This window comes from Zalophus californianus, chromosome 4 (assembly GCF_009762305.2).
Source record: "Zalophus californianus isolate mZalCal1 chromosome 4, mZalCal1.pri.v2, whole genome shotgun sequence".
Classification (NCBI taxonomy): domain Eukaryota; kingdom Metazoa; phylum Chordata; class Mammalia; order Carnivora; family Otariidae; genus Zalophus; species Zalophus californianus.
Window position 1 is genome coordinate 16,979,144 of NC_045598.1, and position 17,037 is coordinate 16,996,180.

General features: G+C 37.1%; 1 protein-coding gene across 4 annotated transcripts in view; it reads left to right on the forward strand.

Moving 5' to 3' along the window:
* Positions 1–17,037, forward strand: part of KDM1A (lysine demethylase 1A) — a 59,977-nt gene that overhangs the window by 1,049 nt on the left and 41,891 nt on the right. For all 4 annotated transcript variants that reach the window (XM_027569175.2, XM_027569191.2, XM_027569181.2 and 1 more), the window contains exon 2: positions 6,911–7,076. In XM_027569175.2, the coding sequence (XP_027424976.1) occupies positions 6,911–7,076 (166 nt within the window). The remainder of the gene's footprint in view (positions 1–6,910; positions 7,077–17,037) is intronic.

Here is a 17,037-nt window from a genome sequence, read left to right on the forward strand (position 1 = left end):
CTTTTGACGTAGATTTTTACAGATGAGGAAGCTGATTAAGAGGGCTAATATCAACTAGTCAGGGTGCAAATATATGGGAAGAGAAAGGCTTGTCACCCGAACAGTATATACAGACAACAGCTGCCTCACATCTCTGGGTGCCAGATGCTGTGTTCAGGGCGTCACTAATGTTTTATTTTTGCTAAATACCAATGGGCAGGTATTGTTAGCCCCGTTTTAAGAAATGAGTAAGCAGAGGCACACAGTTGAAGCAGCTTGTCCAAAGTCACACAACTGAGCTAAGTGGTGGAACTGGAATCTACGCGTATGTTGTGATAAGGTATCTTCAGCCTCAGACAAAGGACCACATGGAACACCAACTGTGCAGGGCACTAAGGCAGTACTAGGGCACAGACTTTTTAGACTTGGGTGTTTTCTGGAGATTTATACTTATAAATATTTAAAATCGCGCAATTCATATAGCTTATGCATATAACAAGTTTTCTATCTGTATATGATTTTTAAATGGATATGCCAAGTCTGTGTGTGAAGAGCTTCTTGAGATGAGTATTACCCAGACTGAGCCCTCAGATTCAACTGCCCACTTGAGAGATCTCCAAGAATAAAAACCCTGTGCTAAAAAGAGGAAAGGCTTTTGGGGGCTTTTACCAAAGCATGGGTTAGAAAAGACACAGGTTGGGGACTCCCAGCTTTCAGAAATGAAATAGAGGGCAGAAACCCAAGAATATGTGGCCTTTGTGTCTTGCTTTAGTATGTTTTCAAGGTTCATCCATGTTGTAGTATTTCCATTTGGTATTTGATAACTCTGTGGCATAATAATGTTCCATTATATGGATATACCACATTTTGTTTATCCATTCATCATTTTGTTGGACATTTGGGTTTCCTCTTTTTTGCTGGTTATGAATAATGCTGCTGTGAACATTTGTGTACAGTTTTTGTGTGAACATAGGTTTTCAGTTCTCTTGGGTATATACTAGGAGTGGAATCGCTAAGTCATATGTTATCTCTGTTTTTTTTTACTTATTTAAATTCAGTTAACATAGTGTATTATTAGTTTCAGTTGTAGAGTTCAGTAATTCATCAGTTGCATATAACACCCAGTGCTCATTACATCATGTGCCCATCACCCAGTTATCCCATCCCCCGCCCCTTTTTAAAAAGAGTTTGTTTGATTTGAGAGAGCGAGCGAGCATGGGGGTGCAGAGGGAGAGGGATAAGTAGACTCCCTGTTGAGCAGGGAGCCTGACACGGCACTCGATCCCAGGACCCTGGCACCATGACCTGAGCCCAAGGTAGATGCTTAACTGACTAAGCCACCCAGGCACCCCAGTGTTTTACTTTTTGAGGAATTGCCACTTTTCCACATTAGCTACACCATTTTACATTTCCATTAGCAATATATAAGGTTTCTGATTTCTCCATATCCTTGTCTTGATACTGTCTTTTTATTATAGCCATCCTAGTGATGTGAAATGGTGTCTCATTATGGTTTTGATATGTATTTCCCTAATGACTGATGATATTGAACATCTTTTCTTACGCTTATTGGTCATTGGTTGTATATCATCTTTGATGAAATGTCTGTTCGAATCCTTGGCTTTTTAAATTGGGTTGTATTTTTATTGTTGAATAGAATTCTTTATATGTGGTGATTATTAAAGTTCTTAATGTCCGATTTATCTGTTTTTCTTTTGTTCCTTTTGCTTCTGGGGTTATATCAAGAAACCATTGCCTAATCCCGTGTCAGGAAGATTTACTTTCATGTTTTCTCCTAGGAGTTTAGCTTTAGCTCTTGAATTTGGATCTATGATTATTTTGGAGTTAATTTTTGTATATGGTATGAAGTAGGAGTTCAGTTTCATTCTTTTTCATGTGGATATCCACTTGTCCCAGCACATTTTATTGAAGACTGTTGTCTCCCCCTTTGAATGGTTGGCACCCTTGTTGATTGGCCATAAATGTGAAGGTTTATTTCTGGACTGTCATTTCTGTCCCATTGATCTGTATTTTTTTGTTCTTATGCCAGTACCACACTGTCCTGATTACTGTGGTTTTGTGTAATAAGTTTTGAAATCAGGAAGTTTGATTTCTTCAACTTTGCTCTTTTTCAAGACTGTTTTGGATATTCTGTGACCCTTCTATTTCCACATGAATTTTAGAATCAGCTTATCAGTTTCTGCAAAAAGGCAACTGATACTCTGATTGGGATTGCCTTGAATCTGTAGATCAATTTGGGACATACCCTAAGATTTCTGTCTTTGTAACAATCTTGTGTTTATTTTAATTCTTGCTACACTATTTTTCTATTGTGATTAACTCTGAAACTCTAAAGAGAAAAGTGGGTTACCTGTTTATTTGGGGGAGCAACTAGGAAGTAAGGAACTAGGGAAACTGACCTATTACTGGCCAGTCTTGGGAGCCCCAGAGGAAACAGACCTCAAGGGATAGAGTATCTATTAAAGGAAGAAAAAGCAAGCTGAGTCCAGTATAGACCGGCCTTGCTTCAAGAGTTCTGAGGTAGGGTGCCTGGGTGGCTCAGTTGGTTAAGCGACTGCCTTCGGCTCAGGTCATGATCCTGGAGTCCCGGGATCGAGTCCCGCATCAGGCTCCCTGCTGAGAAGGGAGTCTGCTTCTCCCTCTGACCCTCTTCCCTCTCGTGCTCTCTATCTCTCATTCTCTCTCTCTCAAATAAATAAAATCTTTAAAAAAAAAAAGAGTTCTGAGGTACATGCAGGGGGGATATATCTGTATCTAGAACTATAGATTCAATAGGAGACCATAGGTACAGATGTTATATATATAGTTATGTAACTAAAACAAGGTTCAGGGTATTGGAAGGGGTCCATGCAATCGGGAGGTCCCTAAAGCTTAAGTTTCATAAGGTTCAGAATAAAATCACCTCTGAGTGTGTATGCTAACATTATGGCAAAATATTTAGGGTTTGGAATTGTTAAGTTGGGTTGGGACTTCAGGACTGGTGGCCTTCAACTGGGCCTTGAAAAAGTGCAGAATTTAGAAAAGTATTCTGGAAAAGGGGTTAATTTTTCTCCCTATGATTCATTTTTCTCAGGAAAATAAACCCTACCTTATATGGTTTTTAGGTTTAGATATAATGTAAACAAAACGCTTACTGCAGTGTCTGGCTTAGAATAGGTGCCCAGTAATTAAGTACTACCAGCTGAGAAAGGAAGTGAAACATGCTTGGTATATTATGTGGCGGTTTGAGAAGCAACAGGGAGTCCAGAGTGATCACTTGAACATTGGGAACAATGGGCAAATGAATTTAAATGAAAATGACGTTTTTCTAGGAGCAAGATAAATTGGAGGGAACCAGCAGTGTTTGGATTGTAGAGTCATGTCCAGGTTATAGAGAGAGCCATACACTGGATCTCTGCTATTCAGTATGGTAGCCACTAGCCCATGTTACTAGTACGACTGAGGAAACTTGAGTTTTTACTTTTAAACTTAAAGAGCCACATGGTAAGTGCTTAATAGCCGCATGTGACTACTGCTGCCATAGTGGAAGCACAGATGCAAAACATTGCCATTATCACAGAAAATGGTATCAGACACTACTGCACTAGACTGAGAAGTGCAGACCTTAAGTGCCATGACAATTCAGAGAAAGGAAAGACATATTTGCAAGTTTGAAATAGTTAGGAAATAATTTGCAGAAAGGATGAGCCTTGAATTCTGGCATCGTATTAACAGAAAAGGGTGGAAGTAGCTTTTAGGGTTTAGGGATCTGTAGAACAACATTGAGGATTTTTTGACTAGTGCATTAGAAAATGGCTAAAGGTAAGTACAACTGGTTAGAGCCAGAAAGTTTATATGCTGGTTTGAAAAATTTGGCATTCACCTTTAAAACTATCTTAAAAATATCATGTATTTGGAAAATCAGTCTGGCAGTTGTGTCCTAGGTGACTTAAAAGGAAGAAAGATTAAAACAAAAAGACTGGAGCTTTAAGATGACTGGAAAGTGAATGAAGCATTGTAGCAAGGGTGAAGAAGAGAAGGGAGAGACTAGAGGTGTAAATTTCAGAGTCATCTGTGTAAAGGTAAGAATAATTACCCTACTGACTTATATCTGCCTATTGGACATCTTTATGTCCTTGGTTGTAAGTAGTAGAACCTCCAAAGTCTCAGGATTTTACTTAGGGATGAGAAGTTCCCAGTACTTTGTGTTTAGAGTATCTGTTCCTTTTCTCAGGGGAATAGTTTTTTTTATTTTTTAAAAAAAGTTTGTATGATTCTTTCAGATGGTTTAACTTTATATTAAGTGGAGAAACTTTTTTTTACAAAATAAAACTTTATGCAAAATCCCAAAATAAAGTAGTATTTACCTGTTTTATATTAAGAAGTTTAAATTAATAGTTGCAGTCTTATTTTGGTCTCAGAATCCAATTTTATTTCTGTTTTGTTTATGAAGTATTGTGAAAACCCAGTGCTTGATAAGATCCAGTGATTGATAAGTAGTGCAAATTGTTGTTTTTCTAGCTTGTCTTGTCATCTCAGGACACTGTCTTGGTTGAACACATTGCAGAAGAAATTTCATTCTTAGGTCTACCCCAGATTTAGTACCCAAGCAGTACAAGTTCATGTGTTTGTTGGTAGTCTCCAAAGGATTATGGTTTGGTTTAACACATATAAATGTGTATTTAAATGAAATCCTTAAGAATTTTAGGTTCTGGGAAACACAGATATTTTTTTCCTTGTTATTTTTAAATACTACCCTTAGATATTTTTGCTCCTACTTCTAGGTGTTTTTCTAATCTCTTTTTTTCCCTGAAAACTAAGAACTCTATTCCTTCTTAGCAGCTACTACTTCATCAAAAGATTGGATTAAACAATGTTAAAAAGAATGTTTTTGCTGCAGAACTTCTCAGTAACTTTAATGTGCATCGTGATTGTCCTAGAGGGGGCCTGTAAAGAATGCAGTGTTTCCCAGACTTGATCATGGATTCCTTTTGTGGAACATCCTTTGAAAAGAGCTGAACGAACTACTGCAGTAGAAAGGATCTTATATTATTGTTTCAGAATTTGCTCATTGCCCAGTTCCTTGATAGGCACTTGTTAAGTGATTATTGATTAAATGGATGAGATTGATGAACAGAGGATTAAAGGGCTAAATCTTTGGGATAGGGAGGGGTCAAGCACTACTGAGGGCTAAAAGAAGGGAAACTACATACGCTAAACATGTATTACATTTTCTGACCCCTCTTCCTCTTTGAAACTTTTCCTTGCAGCTTGTCTATTGTCCTGAGGTCTGTTCTTACAGTTTATCTCAGTCAAGTAGGGTGAAGTTTAGTATGTAGATTTGTGGAGGTTTTATTGTAAAGTCTCTCGATTTACCTGATAAGGACCAATAGTTTGCAACTAGACTTTCAGTTTATTAAGGGCAGGGAGACTCTCATTCATAATTGTTTTCTCCATTGTGGCCATGTACTCTGTTCTGTATTTGATAGATGAATACTATTATTCATGTGTTAAATAAGAATTTTAGAGCGTGGGTCAGAACTGTTTAATTTATCCTTAATTTTTGTTTCCATTTTCTGACACAATCCCTGTTACCTCCCCTAGCCACCCACTCTCCTGCCTGTCTGTGTTCATGTCATAAGAAAGAAAGAAAGAAAAAGAGGCAAATATAAAAGTAGCCAGCCATATGGAGCTATTTCAGAGACATTTCAAAAATTAAGGTAGAGTACACTTGCTGTAATCCACAGGACTATTAATTTCAGAAACCTAATAAATTAGGTAGTTATATGTGGAAACCATATTGTCTTTGCTCTGTCTCCACATCTAATAAATTTTTATTTCATTCATTTTATCTTTTCATTGAATCTGAAATAGAGAGCTGTTGTTGCTATGGCTTCCTGGAATCTTTTTTTAGGGTGGGAGTCAACAGTGACAATTTGCTAGTGTTCTAAGGTCGGTGACTATTTGTAATACCATATTACACATTTTGGCAAACAGGTCCATTATAATCTTCCCTATCTTAAGTTGCTTTACCCCCAATAAGACATTCACCAAGTTTCTTTCCTCTTTATACTTATTACCTGGTTCTCTCCTTTTATAACCAGAGTCTAAATTAGTAGTAAGAGCTGTGGTCTCCATTTCTGTTTCACTTAATTTGTTATATTAAGGATTCTTTGCTTTCATCATTCAACTTTCTTAGGTCATCGGTTATTTTTTAAGCAAAGTGTACTTTTTCATAGTTTCAGTTTGGCTGCTGCCATTTGTAGTTTTTATTACCTGCCATTTCTCCCCATTTAGTTTCTGGGATTTTTCTGTTCCACCTTGGAATAGTAGAACTACAGGCCTGACCTGCCTGGTAGACTTGTTATTCTAGTTGACTATATTTTTATCTCAGGGTTATTTTAGTCTTTGTTGAAACTTCTGGTGTGTGAACATGATGTATACGTACATACAAACATACATATATATGCATACACATATTTTAAAAGAGTTCTTAGGAGTTGTAGAGAGCCTCGGATTCATTAATCTAAATGTCAGTACTATGATGTAAAATTGATAGTTTGAGCTAAATCTGAACTGACATGAGATTGTTTCATGAGAGATTTTAGGGTTTTTTTTGTTTTTGTTTTGTTTTTGTTTTTGTTTTTTAAGTTTATTTATTTAAATGATCTCTACACCCAACATGGGCTACACTCGAACTCATGGCCCTGAGATCAGGAGTCATATGCTCTTCCGACTGAGCCAGCCAGGTGCCCCAAGATTTTGTTTTTAATAGCTACCTAATTGTGAGCTAGCTTGTTCCTTGTTATTTACTTATTTCCCTTAAAATTTGAATTTAAAAGGCAGTTCACATTCACTGATGGTTCCAAATTGAGTCCCTGGTTTTAGATGTTCACTGTATTTAGCTTTCCCTGGTATAATCTCCATATAGGTAGAGTACAGAGAGATGGATGAAAGCTTGGCCAACCTCTCAGAAGATGAGTATTATTCAGAAGAAGAGAGAAATGCTAAAGCAGAAAAAGAAAAGAAGCTTCCCCCACCACCCCCTCAAGCCCCACCAGAGGAGGAAAATGAAAGTGAGCCTGAAGAACCATCTGGTGAGTTATAGTAACCAACTAGTTTTGTTTTATCTTGGAAATAAGAATAAATGGATTAATTCCTATTCTACAGTGTTATTTATGTCTTTATCTTTGGTTTATACTCTGATACTGGTCATGTGTCTGTAGCGTGTGTGTGTGTGTGTGTGTGTGTGTGTGTGTGTCTGTATGTATATGTACACATACACACACGTGCATACATACGCGGTGGTACTGATATTTTGTGTGTGTGTCTGTACATGTATAGAAGGAAAGTAAAAAATGGGGATGGAAGGATAGTGGCAGTATAAGGCACTTGGAAATTGGAGAAATAAACAGTTCGAGAAAACATACAGAAAGCCGAATCTGAAGACCAAACCCCTCAGATTTATCTCTGATTCAGAATTTGTAGATAGACTGATTCAGAAATTATTCTGGTTAAATTATGCATTTACCACATGGTTAGATACTTTCTGATAAAACATTCAGAGTGGGGATCGGTTTTGAGAACAATTTCCTGGTGAACAAATGTAAAAATATATTATGAGGTCAAAAAGAAAACGCCCAAGTGGCCTTTCAAGTGGCCATTCAAAGGAATATTAGAAGAAAAGGCTATGAAGAGACTCTAAACTGAAAGTCTTCCTATGACAGTGGAAAGATTATTGGAGACTAAAGTATTGGTTTCCGAGCTTCAAACATCTTTGAAGAATTGTCGCTAACATCCCCTCAGACTAAGTCCTCCTGAGGATACCCAGACCACGTAGGGGTACCCTTCTGGTTTGGAGAGACCAAACAAAAGCAGAATCTTAATTAATTTTTCCTATCTTCTGGCCTTAATAGCATTTCATTAACTCTTACTGATTTTGAATTTTTACTGAGTTCTTCTCCTTAAAATACTTTTTGTATCTTTAATAGCTCCAGGTCCATTTACCTCTCTAATTCTTTTAGTCCTGCATCTTTTTCTTTTTTTTTTTTTTTTAAGATTTTATTTATTTGACAGACACAGCAAGAGAGGGAACAGAAGTGGGGGCAGCTGGAAAGGGAGAAGCAGGCTCCCCACTGAGCAGGGAGCCTGATGCAGGGCTCCATCCCAGCACGCTGGGATCATGACCTGAGCAGAAGGCAGACACCTAACGACTGAGCCACCCAGGCGCCCCATAGTCCTGCATCTTTTAAAAACAAAATGTCTGTTTCAGATCCCATCTGCTGTATCTTGCATGACTTGCATAGGTACCCAGATACAGACATATTTAATTTGAGAAGTTTTATCTTTTGTTTTAGTATTTTTGGGGGGAGAGGTTCTCCCCTGTGATGTTATATAAATCACCAGATGTTATTTTTTTTTTAAAGGATTATTACCGATGTATCACTTGAGAGAATTACAGGTCAGGTGTTAATTTAAATTTAGATTTACAACTTACCAGATTCTGGCCAAAATTCTCAAAAGTTAAAATTTATAATTTCATTAATTATAATAAAGTATAATAAAAACATGGTTTGAGAACATTTAAACAAGAGGATTAGATTCTGGGTTCAATCTATCTCAGGAATCCAGGGTTTTCTAAGAATGGTTTTCCTAAAACTTTCTTAAAATGACTTCTTGGGGGGCGCCTGGGTGGCTCAGTTGGTTAAGCGACTGCCTTCGGCTCAGATCATGATCCTGGAGTCCTGGGATCAAGTCCAGCATCAGGCTACCTGCTCAGCAGGGAGTCTGCTTCTCCCTCTGACCCTCCCCCCTCTCATGTGCTCTCAAATAAATAAAATCGTAAAAAAATATTTAAAAAAATGACTTTTTGGGCAGTTATTGGCAGTGATCTGTTATCTCTGGGACTGTTGCACCTGAGGCAACTGTAGCCTGCTCGGTACCTCAAAACACCTCTCTTTCTGTTGATTTCTTTTTTCTTTCTAGTCTTTTACATTTAGCTCTAATCCCTTCTTTCTGTCCTTGCCTCCAACTTCTCCCTTGATTTCCTATTCCTTTTTCTTCTGTATTCTTCTGTGATTCTTGCCTTTGTTTTCTTCTACCTTTGCTGTAAACTTACTAATGAATGAGATACATGGGGATAAGTCTGGATATGTCATAGTTCCAGACGCTGCTGATTTCTTGGTTCAAGGGCTCTAAGTTTTCTTCAGTAGATGATCTGATAGTTTAGATGCTGCCTCACCCTCTTTTTGGTGTCTCCAGTGAACAACTGACTTAAGTATATACCAAGTTGATACACACTTTCTTTGCCCTCTGAGCATTTTAAACCTGATGTTAATATTTTCTTTTTCATGAAAGAGGTTTTATATTTTGTTTTTGTATGTTTGTTTTTCCATTAATGTCAAGCACTGTTGGTACAAGAAGTAAATATCTTATTAAAGAGATCTAGGATTTGGGGAACTGTCTTGTTTGTTTGTTTTTAAGATTTTATTTATTTATTTGACAGAAAGACAGAGAGAGAGCCCAAGTAGGCAGAGCGGCAGGCAGAGGGAGAGGGAGATGCAGGCTTCCCGCTGAGCAGGGAGCCCGATGTGGCACTCAATCCCAGGACCCTGGGATCATGACCTGAGCCGAAGGCAGACGCTTAACTGACTGAGCCACCCAGGCACCCTGGGGAACTCTCTTTATGCTATTATGTTGTAGTTTAATTTTTATCCAGTGGTTTAAATAAGTTATCTTAGTATTTTGGGGGAAAGTTAAAGTTGAAGTTTAGACTATCTTCAATGCTCAGAGATGTGTTGACAGTAGCCAAAACTTACAATATATTATTTGTGATTATGAAAATAAAGTTATTTTTCCTTTAAAACAACTTGAAATTTAAAAAAAGATTTCCAGAGTGAATTAGGGAAGTATTTTCCCCAGAATAGTAGTGGCAGCGTACTAGCCTGTATAATTTAGAAATAGATTGGGCCCTAATAGTGAATCATAAAATATTGTCAAGTGAGTTTTAAGCGTTTAAAAGCTGTCCAGGGTTTCCAAATCTCCTGTCAGAACCGGCTCTTTCACTTGAGTTTTCATTCAAAAATTGAATAGAACCATTGTCATTTGGGTATCTTAAAGTCTTTGAGAGAAGATGTGGGTCTCATTCTTTACCAAATATTTTTATCTTAATCATTTTAGGTAATAACGAGAAAATAACTTATTCTTTATGTAAGTATAAAGATATAAAACCTTATATAAGTAAGGTTTGAATACGTTTCATTTTTACCAACTTTGAAGTTTGCTTAGAAAATTTTGCTTGGCTTTCCACAGTGTTGTTATTAAGAATAAAATATTTTGTTAGCACAAGGTATTCCGAAGTCCACTGGGTCAGAAAATATCACTGGGGAAGATTCCTTTAGGCGAATTCTGAGAGGAGGCCAGAAAGGAAGGTTGGAGCCTTTGTTACCAGGCTAAGGAATTTGAAGTCCATATCTGGGAGGATCTGCGTGGGGTAGCACCAAGGTATTTTGTATTTTGAGTGAGAGGCATTGTACCAAAATACATTTTTTGGAAAAATCAATCTGATGTCTTTAAACGTGAACTAAAGGAGTAAAGAGACTGGCTTGGAGAGATGATTTAGGTTGTTTTGATAATCAAGTTTAGTGAATTTTGGTCAATGGAAAAATGTTCTCGACCTGAAAGTTGAATTTTTATGGTAACAAGATGTTTGGGTTTTTTTGTTCGTTTGGATTTATGTAATTGGGAAGAAGTTCTGTTTTTAGATTTGTCTGTTTTTGGTAATAACTGAATGTGGCCTGTAGTCCTGTGGTAGTCACATGAGTAAATAACGTATTTTTCATACTAAGTATTGCTGCTTATATTTAAAATTAAAATGATTTGTTTTCCTAAACGTTTCCATGTATTTTTACATTTATTGTACACTTCTGAATGTATTTGTTTTAACAAATGATGGGTTTATTTGGTTTCCTAGTATTTCTTCTATCAAGATAAAAGTGTTTTTAAAAGTCATGCCAACTGAACCTGAAAAGTCTTTGGAATTGAGTGGTTATTAGTAGTGTCACATAATAGTGGAGCATCTGTAAAATAGAGTAAAAATCTTGGTTGGACTTTACTGGTTTAGAAGAATACCCCTGTTAAAGTAGCCTTCTGTTAGAGAATTGCTTTTTTTCCTTTCTTGGTTCACTTGTTACCCTGTGTGCCTTTGATTATTCCTCAAAGAGGTTTTACTATATTAATGGTTTGCTAGCACTTAGCTTTTTTATTTTCATACAAAAACATAATTTTTTTTCTCACTCCACTGCCTTTCAGTAGTTGAACATTTTCAGAAAAATCTTAAGTTTCTGAATTTAAATTTTGTATTGGATAGCTGTTTAGGAACTCTGGTTTGGGAAGATATAATTCATTTGGGGTTAGAAGTAGCTTAGTTGTGTAAAGCTTAAGACTTATGGAAACTTGCTTTAAGATAATAAAATGAAATTTGAAATGGGCTATTAAGATGCCTTTCTCAAGATTTCTTCAAGTTAATTTCTCAACAGAGATATCAGAAGTATGTTTAAAAAATACATACATATATATATAAAAGCATGTGCATATGTCTATGTACCATTTTTCTAGCCTCAGTGATGTGCTATTTACTGTAATGAAGCTCCATCAAATCATTGGTTAATTTTGTTAGATATGGTTAGCTGATTGATGACAGCTCTGTATTGTAATCTATTGATTCTCTTGAATGTAGGAGGAATCACTTCATCTTGTTTATATTCTTTTAAGAATATATAAGAATTCTTATAAGAATATAAACAAAGGAAAGTACCTACTTTCTGTTGTGCATGGTAATAATGGATGTATGTATGTGGTATGTGTGTTTGAAAGAGATGTAGGCTGTTAAACGAATTACAGAAATCATTGATGTGAGAGATTGGTACGACAAAAATGGTTTTAATAATTTTGGGGCCCTGTTCATGTAATAGTCATACTGTAGGTTGAAAGAATATTTTAAAAAATCACATGAGAGGAGATGCAACATGAATTAGTAAAAGTACTAAATTATAGAAAATATATAAAATGTGTGTGTGTGGGTTGAAGAATTTAGTTTAAAATGCAATGAAACTTGATCACACTATTATAGTGAAAATATTTATGACAAAAGATTGATGACTAAATACTTTATGAATTGCTTATTCAGTATAGCAAAAATCTAAAAGGCAGAATCTTTTGGACTATTCTTTAGAATTTAGTATAATAGAATTTGACCAGAGAATAGTTCCTTCCTTTTTTTTTTTTTGAGATTTTATTTATTTATTTGAGAGAGGGAACACACGCAGGGGGAGTGGGAGAGGGAGAAGCAGGCCTCCCACAGAGCAGGGAGCCCAGTGCGGGGCTCCATCCCAGAACCCTGGGATCATGACCTGAGCTGAAGGCAGATGCTTAACGACTGAGCCACCCAGGCGCCCCTGGATTTCCTTACTTTAAAAGAAAAAAAAAATCAGGGGTCCTAATATTTGTGTAATGGCCCTACATTTTTATAGTTCTTTGTTCGTAGGGCCCTGTGTGAGGCAGTCATACTGATGGTAGTCGGTAAAAGTCCTGGGTTTGGCAGCAGGGATAGTTATGGTCAGAGTTCAGTGAATAATTCTGTTTATCGTTCCATAAATATTTTCAAGTGACTTATCCCAGGCTTTTCTCTCCGATTTCTCTTGCCATGCCTTCAAGTACAGTCAGATAGTAGGAATAGCTTTCAGATTTCATGAGAGTGGATTCAGATTACCTCCACGGGGAGGATTATAGAATTCTGTTACACCCCCGTACACAGCAGGAGACCCTCTTTTGTAGATTTACTAGAAGTTGCTAGAAATTCATTCCTAAGGGAGTTGTTTATGTTGCCATTTTGGCCTGGTAGTGTCAAGTAAGTCCCTGAAATCATTTGAGTTCTCATTATATGAAGTATAGTGCATACGTTAGAAAGCAGACCTAGGATTAATTTTCTTTCCCCCCTCTTTTGTGTATAGCATCATTTCAGGGTTCTGATTTGGAACTGTGCCCCAGAATAATTTACTGGAGAGCTGAGTGTAAAAAAGTCACAAGCTGAAAAGGTAATCTAGGTTAATTCAAAATTTTTATATTTTGAGAGATAACTAAAAATGGGCCAAGGTATATATATCACTGCGCAATACATGGTCCCCACTCACAGGTAATTTGTGGCCTAGTGTGAATTATAAATGCATACATAAATACCATAAGGTGAAATAACTTTTAAATATCACATTTTAGTATAAACACTTGGAGGGACTTAGGGGCAGAAAAAGAGTGGAAGGGAAGTAAGTCTTCCTAAAATCCTTGGCTTAGTGGAAGAATTTTTTAAAAAGTAGTATGGAAGGCGGGGCGCCTGAGTGGCTCAGTCATTAAGCATCTGCCTTCAGCTCAGGTCATGATCCCAGGGTCCTGGGATCCGGCCCCACTGGGCTCTCTGCTCGGTGGGAAGCCTGCTTCTCCCTCTCCCACTCCTCCTGCTTGTGTTCCCTCTCTTGCTGTGTCTCTCTCTCTCAAATAAATAAATAAAATCTTAAAAAAAAAAAAAGTATTATGGAAGAGATTTTTTTTTCCTTTAAGATTTTACTTTTAAGCAATCTCTACACCCAACTTGGGGCTTGAACTCAACAGCTTTGAGATTGAGAGTTGCATGTTCCACCGACTGAGCCAGGTGCCCTGGAAGGGAAATTAAAAAAAAAAAATGAAATAGAGACATTTTCTACACAAAGTAAAATTGCCCCAAATTTAGCAGTTCCTCATTCACTTTATTCCACACATTACTTGTTAAACTACAGAGCTTTGTTCCAGGTGTGGTGCTGGGTTCTGAGGATTCAGAGCTGAAGACTAGGTCTGCCCGTGAAGAATTCGTAGTCCACTTTAGGGTTACACGTTTAATAATTGGCTACAATGAAGAAACAGTACAGTAAAAGTGTATTCAAAGTATGGTGAGAATCCAGAAGTTGTTTTTAAATGTTTTTCCCAAAATTGGATTTTGGAAGTTTTACATTAAACATGAAGGAATTCAGTTAAGCTTTTATGAAGTAAGTTAATCTCCTTGATTTTAAACTGTTTAGTGCTTTTGGCTGATAACCATTGAATCAGATGCTACCAGTTTTATATTCTGTCTTTGACAGATTGAGCTGCGTTTCTTAATTCCATTTCACTGATTGTTCTGTTTTTTATTAAGACAAAATGGTAATTTGGTTAGCTGAGCAACTTTATTTGTATAATTTCCTTGAATTCTTTTTGCTACCATCCGTTATTTGGTGTGGTCATGGTATACTAGGAAAATAGGATACTTGGTCTATGAGGGTTTTTTCATCTCCAAAGTGGGGCTTGGTATGGGGATCAAATGAGAAAATATGAATTCCATCTTCATGTACAAGCATCTTGTATTTATTAAACAGAGTTGAAACTAGGAATAGGGTGGATTGATGTTTTCGGGAAAAAATGAGGGTAGGTTGACATACTCTATCACCTTTGGAAACTGTAAAGTATTTGTGGTAACCCGTTTTCAGTAACATGTCACTTGCAAAATAGATCACTTAAGCTTTTGTATGTTAAATCATAGGAGGAATGGCAAATGTTGGTACTTTTCTGATATAGATTCTCTCTCCTTAGAATAACCTAATCAAAATCCATGTATCAGCTATTGAGATATAACAAATGTTAACATTTTTGCAGTATTTGGTAATCACAGAAGTCTTAAACATTTGAAGATAGAGTTGTGTTTTTGCTTTTGTTTTTTTTGCATCTTCTGATACGTGAAGTTAGAAGAATACATATGATTAATTAATGCCTAAGAAGTTGTATCTTCCTCATAGCAGTGTAGACTCAAATCATATTGAGGATGGAAAGAGCCTCTAATCATGATCTGAGAAGATGTGGATAGCCAGCATTCTGAGAAACTTACTTGAGCAGGAAAAAGGGATTCTCTTGTTGAAATTCTTTCATGGTTATAAGTTATGAAAAGTTATTATGGTTCTTTTAATAGGTCCAGGGTAAACTTCAGTATTGGCCTTTTTAGAAACAGGTGAGGGGTGCCTGCCTGGCTCAGTCAGAAGAGCGTGTGACTCTTGATCTTGGAGTTGTGAATTTGAGCCCCACATTGGGTGTAGAGATTACATACGTAAACAGACTAATTTAAAAAAAAACAGGTAAACTAGAAAAGTAAGTTTGTTAATTACTCAAACTCACCTTAAGCTTGGTAGTTAAGCAGTATAACAGCATATAATTTGTAGACTTTCTCTGGAACATTTTGAAAAGTGAACTACAAACCAAGATTTTACAACAAAATAGGTAAGGAAAATCCCTACTATGGAATGTGGAAAGAAGTAGCATGTTAAAAAGTTAATTCTTTTTTTTTTTAAGATTTTATTTATTTATTTGACAGAGACACAGCGAGAGAGGGGAACACAAGCAGGGGAAGTGGGAGAGGGAGAAGCAGGCTTCCCGCTGAGCAGGGAGCCCGATGCGGGGCCCGATCCCAGGACCCTGAGATCATGACCTGAGCTGAAGGCAGACGCTTAACGACTGAGCCACCCAGGTGCACCATGAGGATGTTTTTAAAGCCACCTTTCACTGCAGAGAGGACTGAAAGGCAGCACGAAGTGGTGATAGTCACCAATAACTCACTACCTTTCAATTATTTTAACTTTTTCTTGTCATTTGTCTACGTTGACCAATTCCTCTTTGAAACTGTGACTTTTCTTATGAGATTAGTTCTACATTTACAACTCCTTCAAACTCTGAGCCTATTATTATTATTATTATTATTATTATTATTTGTCAGAGAGAGAGGGAGCAAGAACACAAGCAGGGGGAGCAGCATGCCAGGGAGAAGCAGAGTCCCTGCTGAGCAAGGAGCCTGATGCAGGACTCAATCCCAGGACCCTGGGATCATGACCTGAGCTGAAGGCAGACAATGGACTGAGCCACCCAGGCGTCCTTCTCTGAGCATATTACTATCTCCATGTTATTTTGGCCCCATTCTAACTTTGAAGTTCTAGTTTTTTTTTTTTTGAGATCTATTTATTTATGGGGGGGCGTGATTGGGGGGAGAAGAGGGAGAGAATCCTCTGAGCCTTGAGCCTGACATGAGGCTTAATCTCAGAACATTGAGACCAAGACCTGAGCCAAAATCAAGAGTCATCAGCTTAACTGACTGCGCCACCCAGGTGCCCCTGGAGTTCTAGTCTTTAATTACTTTAAAGACGAATTAAGTAGAGTATTTCCATTTAATTTAATTTACCTGAATTTTCCCTAAATTTCCCATTTTGTCCGTTGCATTACCATTCTTGAACTTTTAAAACCTTGGAGTCTTCTTGACTGTCCCTTACCCTTTTGATCAAATCTGTTTTAAAGTCCTGTATCTTCCTGTGAACAGCTTCTTTGACTTGTTATGCCTTAATCTATTTTCATTGTTACCTTTTTATTCTAGTGCATTTTACTTCATATCTAAATTATTTAAGCAGCCTTTCAGTTATATCTCTTTTATCTAGGTCACCTTTCCCCTGTGCTCCATCTGGTACAAAGTGACCAGATTAGATGAATTAAAATATCACTTGTTTTGCTGCTTTCCTATGACAGATCATACATTTCTGCCCCATCACTATTAAGATCAAGTTCAGATTTTGGCAGTGAAAGTGGCCCATTTTACCTATCCTGCTCTCCCACATCTGCAAGTACTATGTGGTTCTCTATACATTCCATGTCTGTGCTTTTCTCCTTGCTTTTATGTGTTCTGGATCATGCTGGTGGTTGGACTGCCGAATCTCTGGATTTGTTCAGAAAAGCTTTCCTGATTCCTCAGGTCTGTGTTAGCTTCTTGTTTCCCTAAAAAATATTTTTCATCTTTCCTCAATTGATTATAAGCCCTTTGAAAATAGGTACATAATGTGTTCAACTTTCTACTTGTGCTTGGAAGTTTTAGAATAGGTATTCAGTAAACATTGAATTAGTGAGATTATTTAAAATATAAACTAAACCGAAGTGTTAATAGAGGGAAACTTATGTGTTCAAAGATGA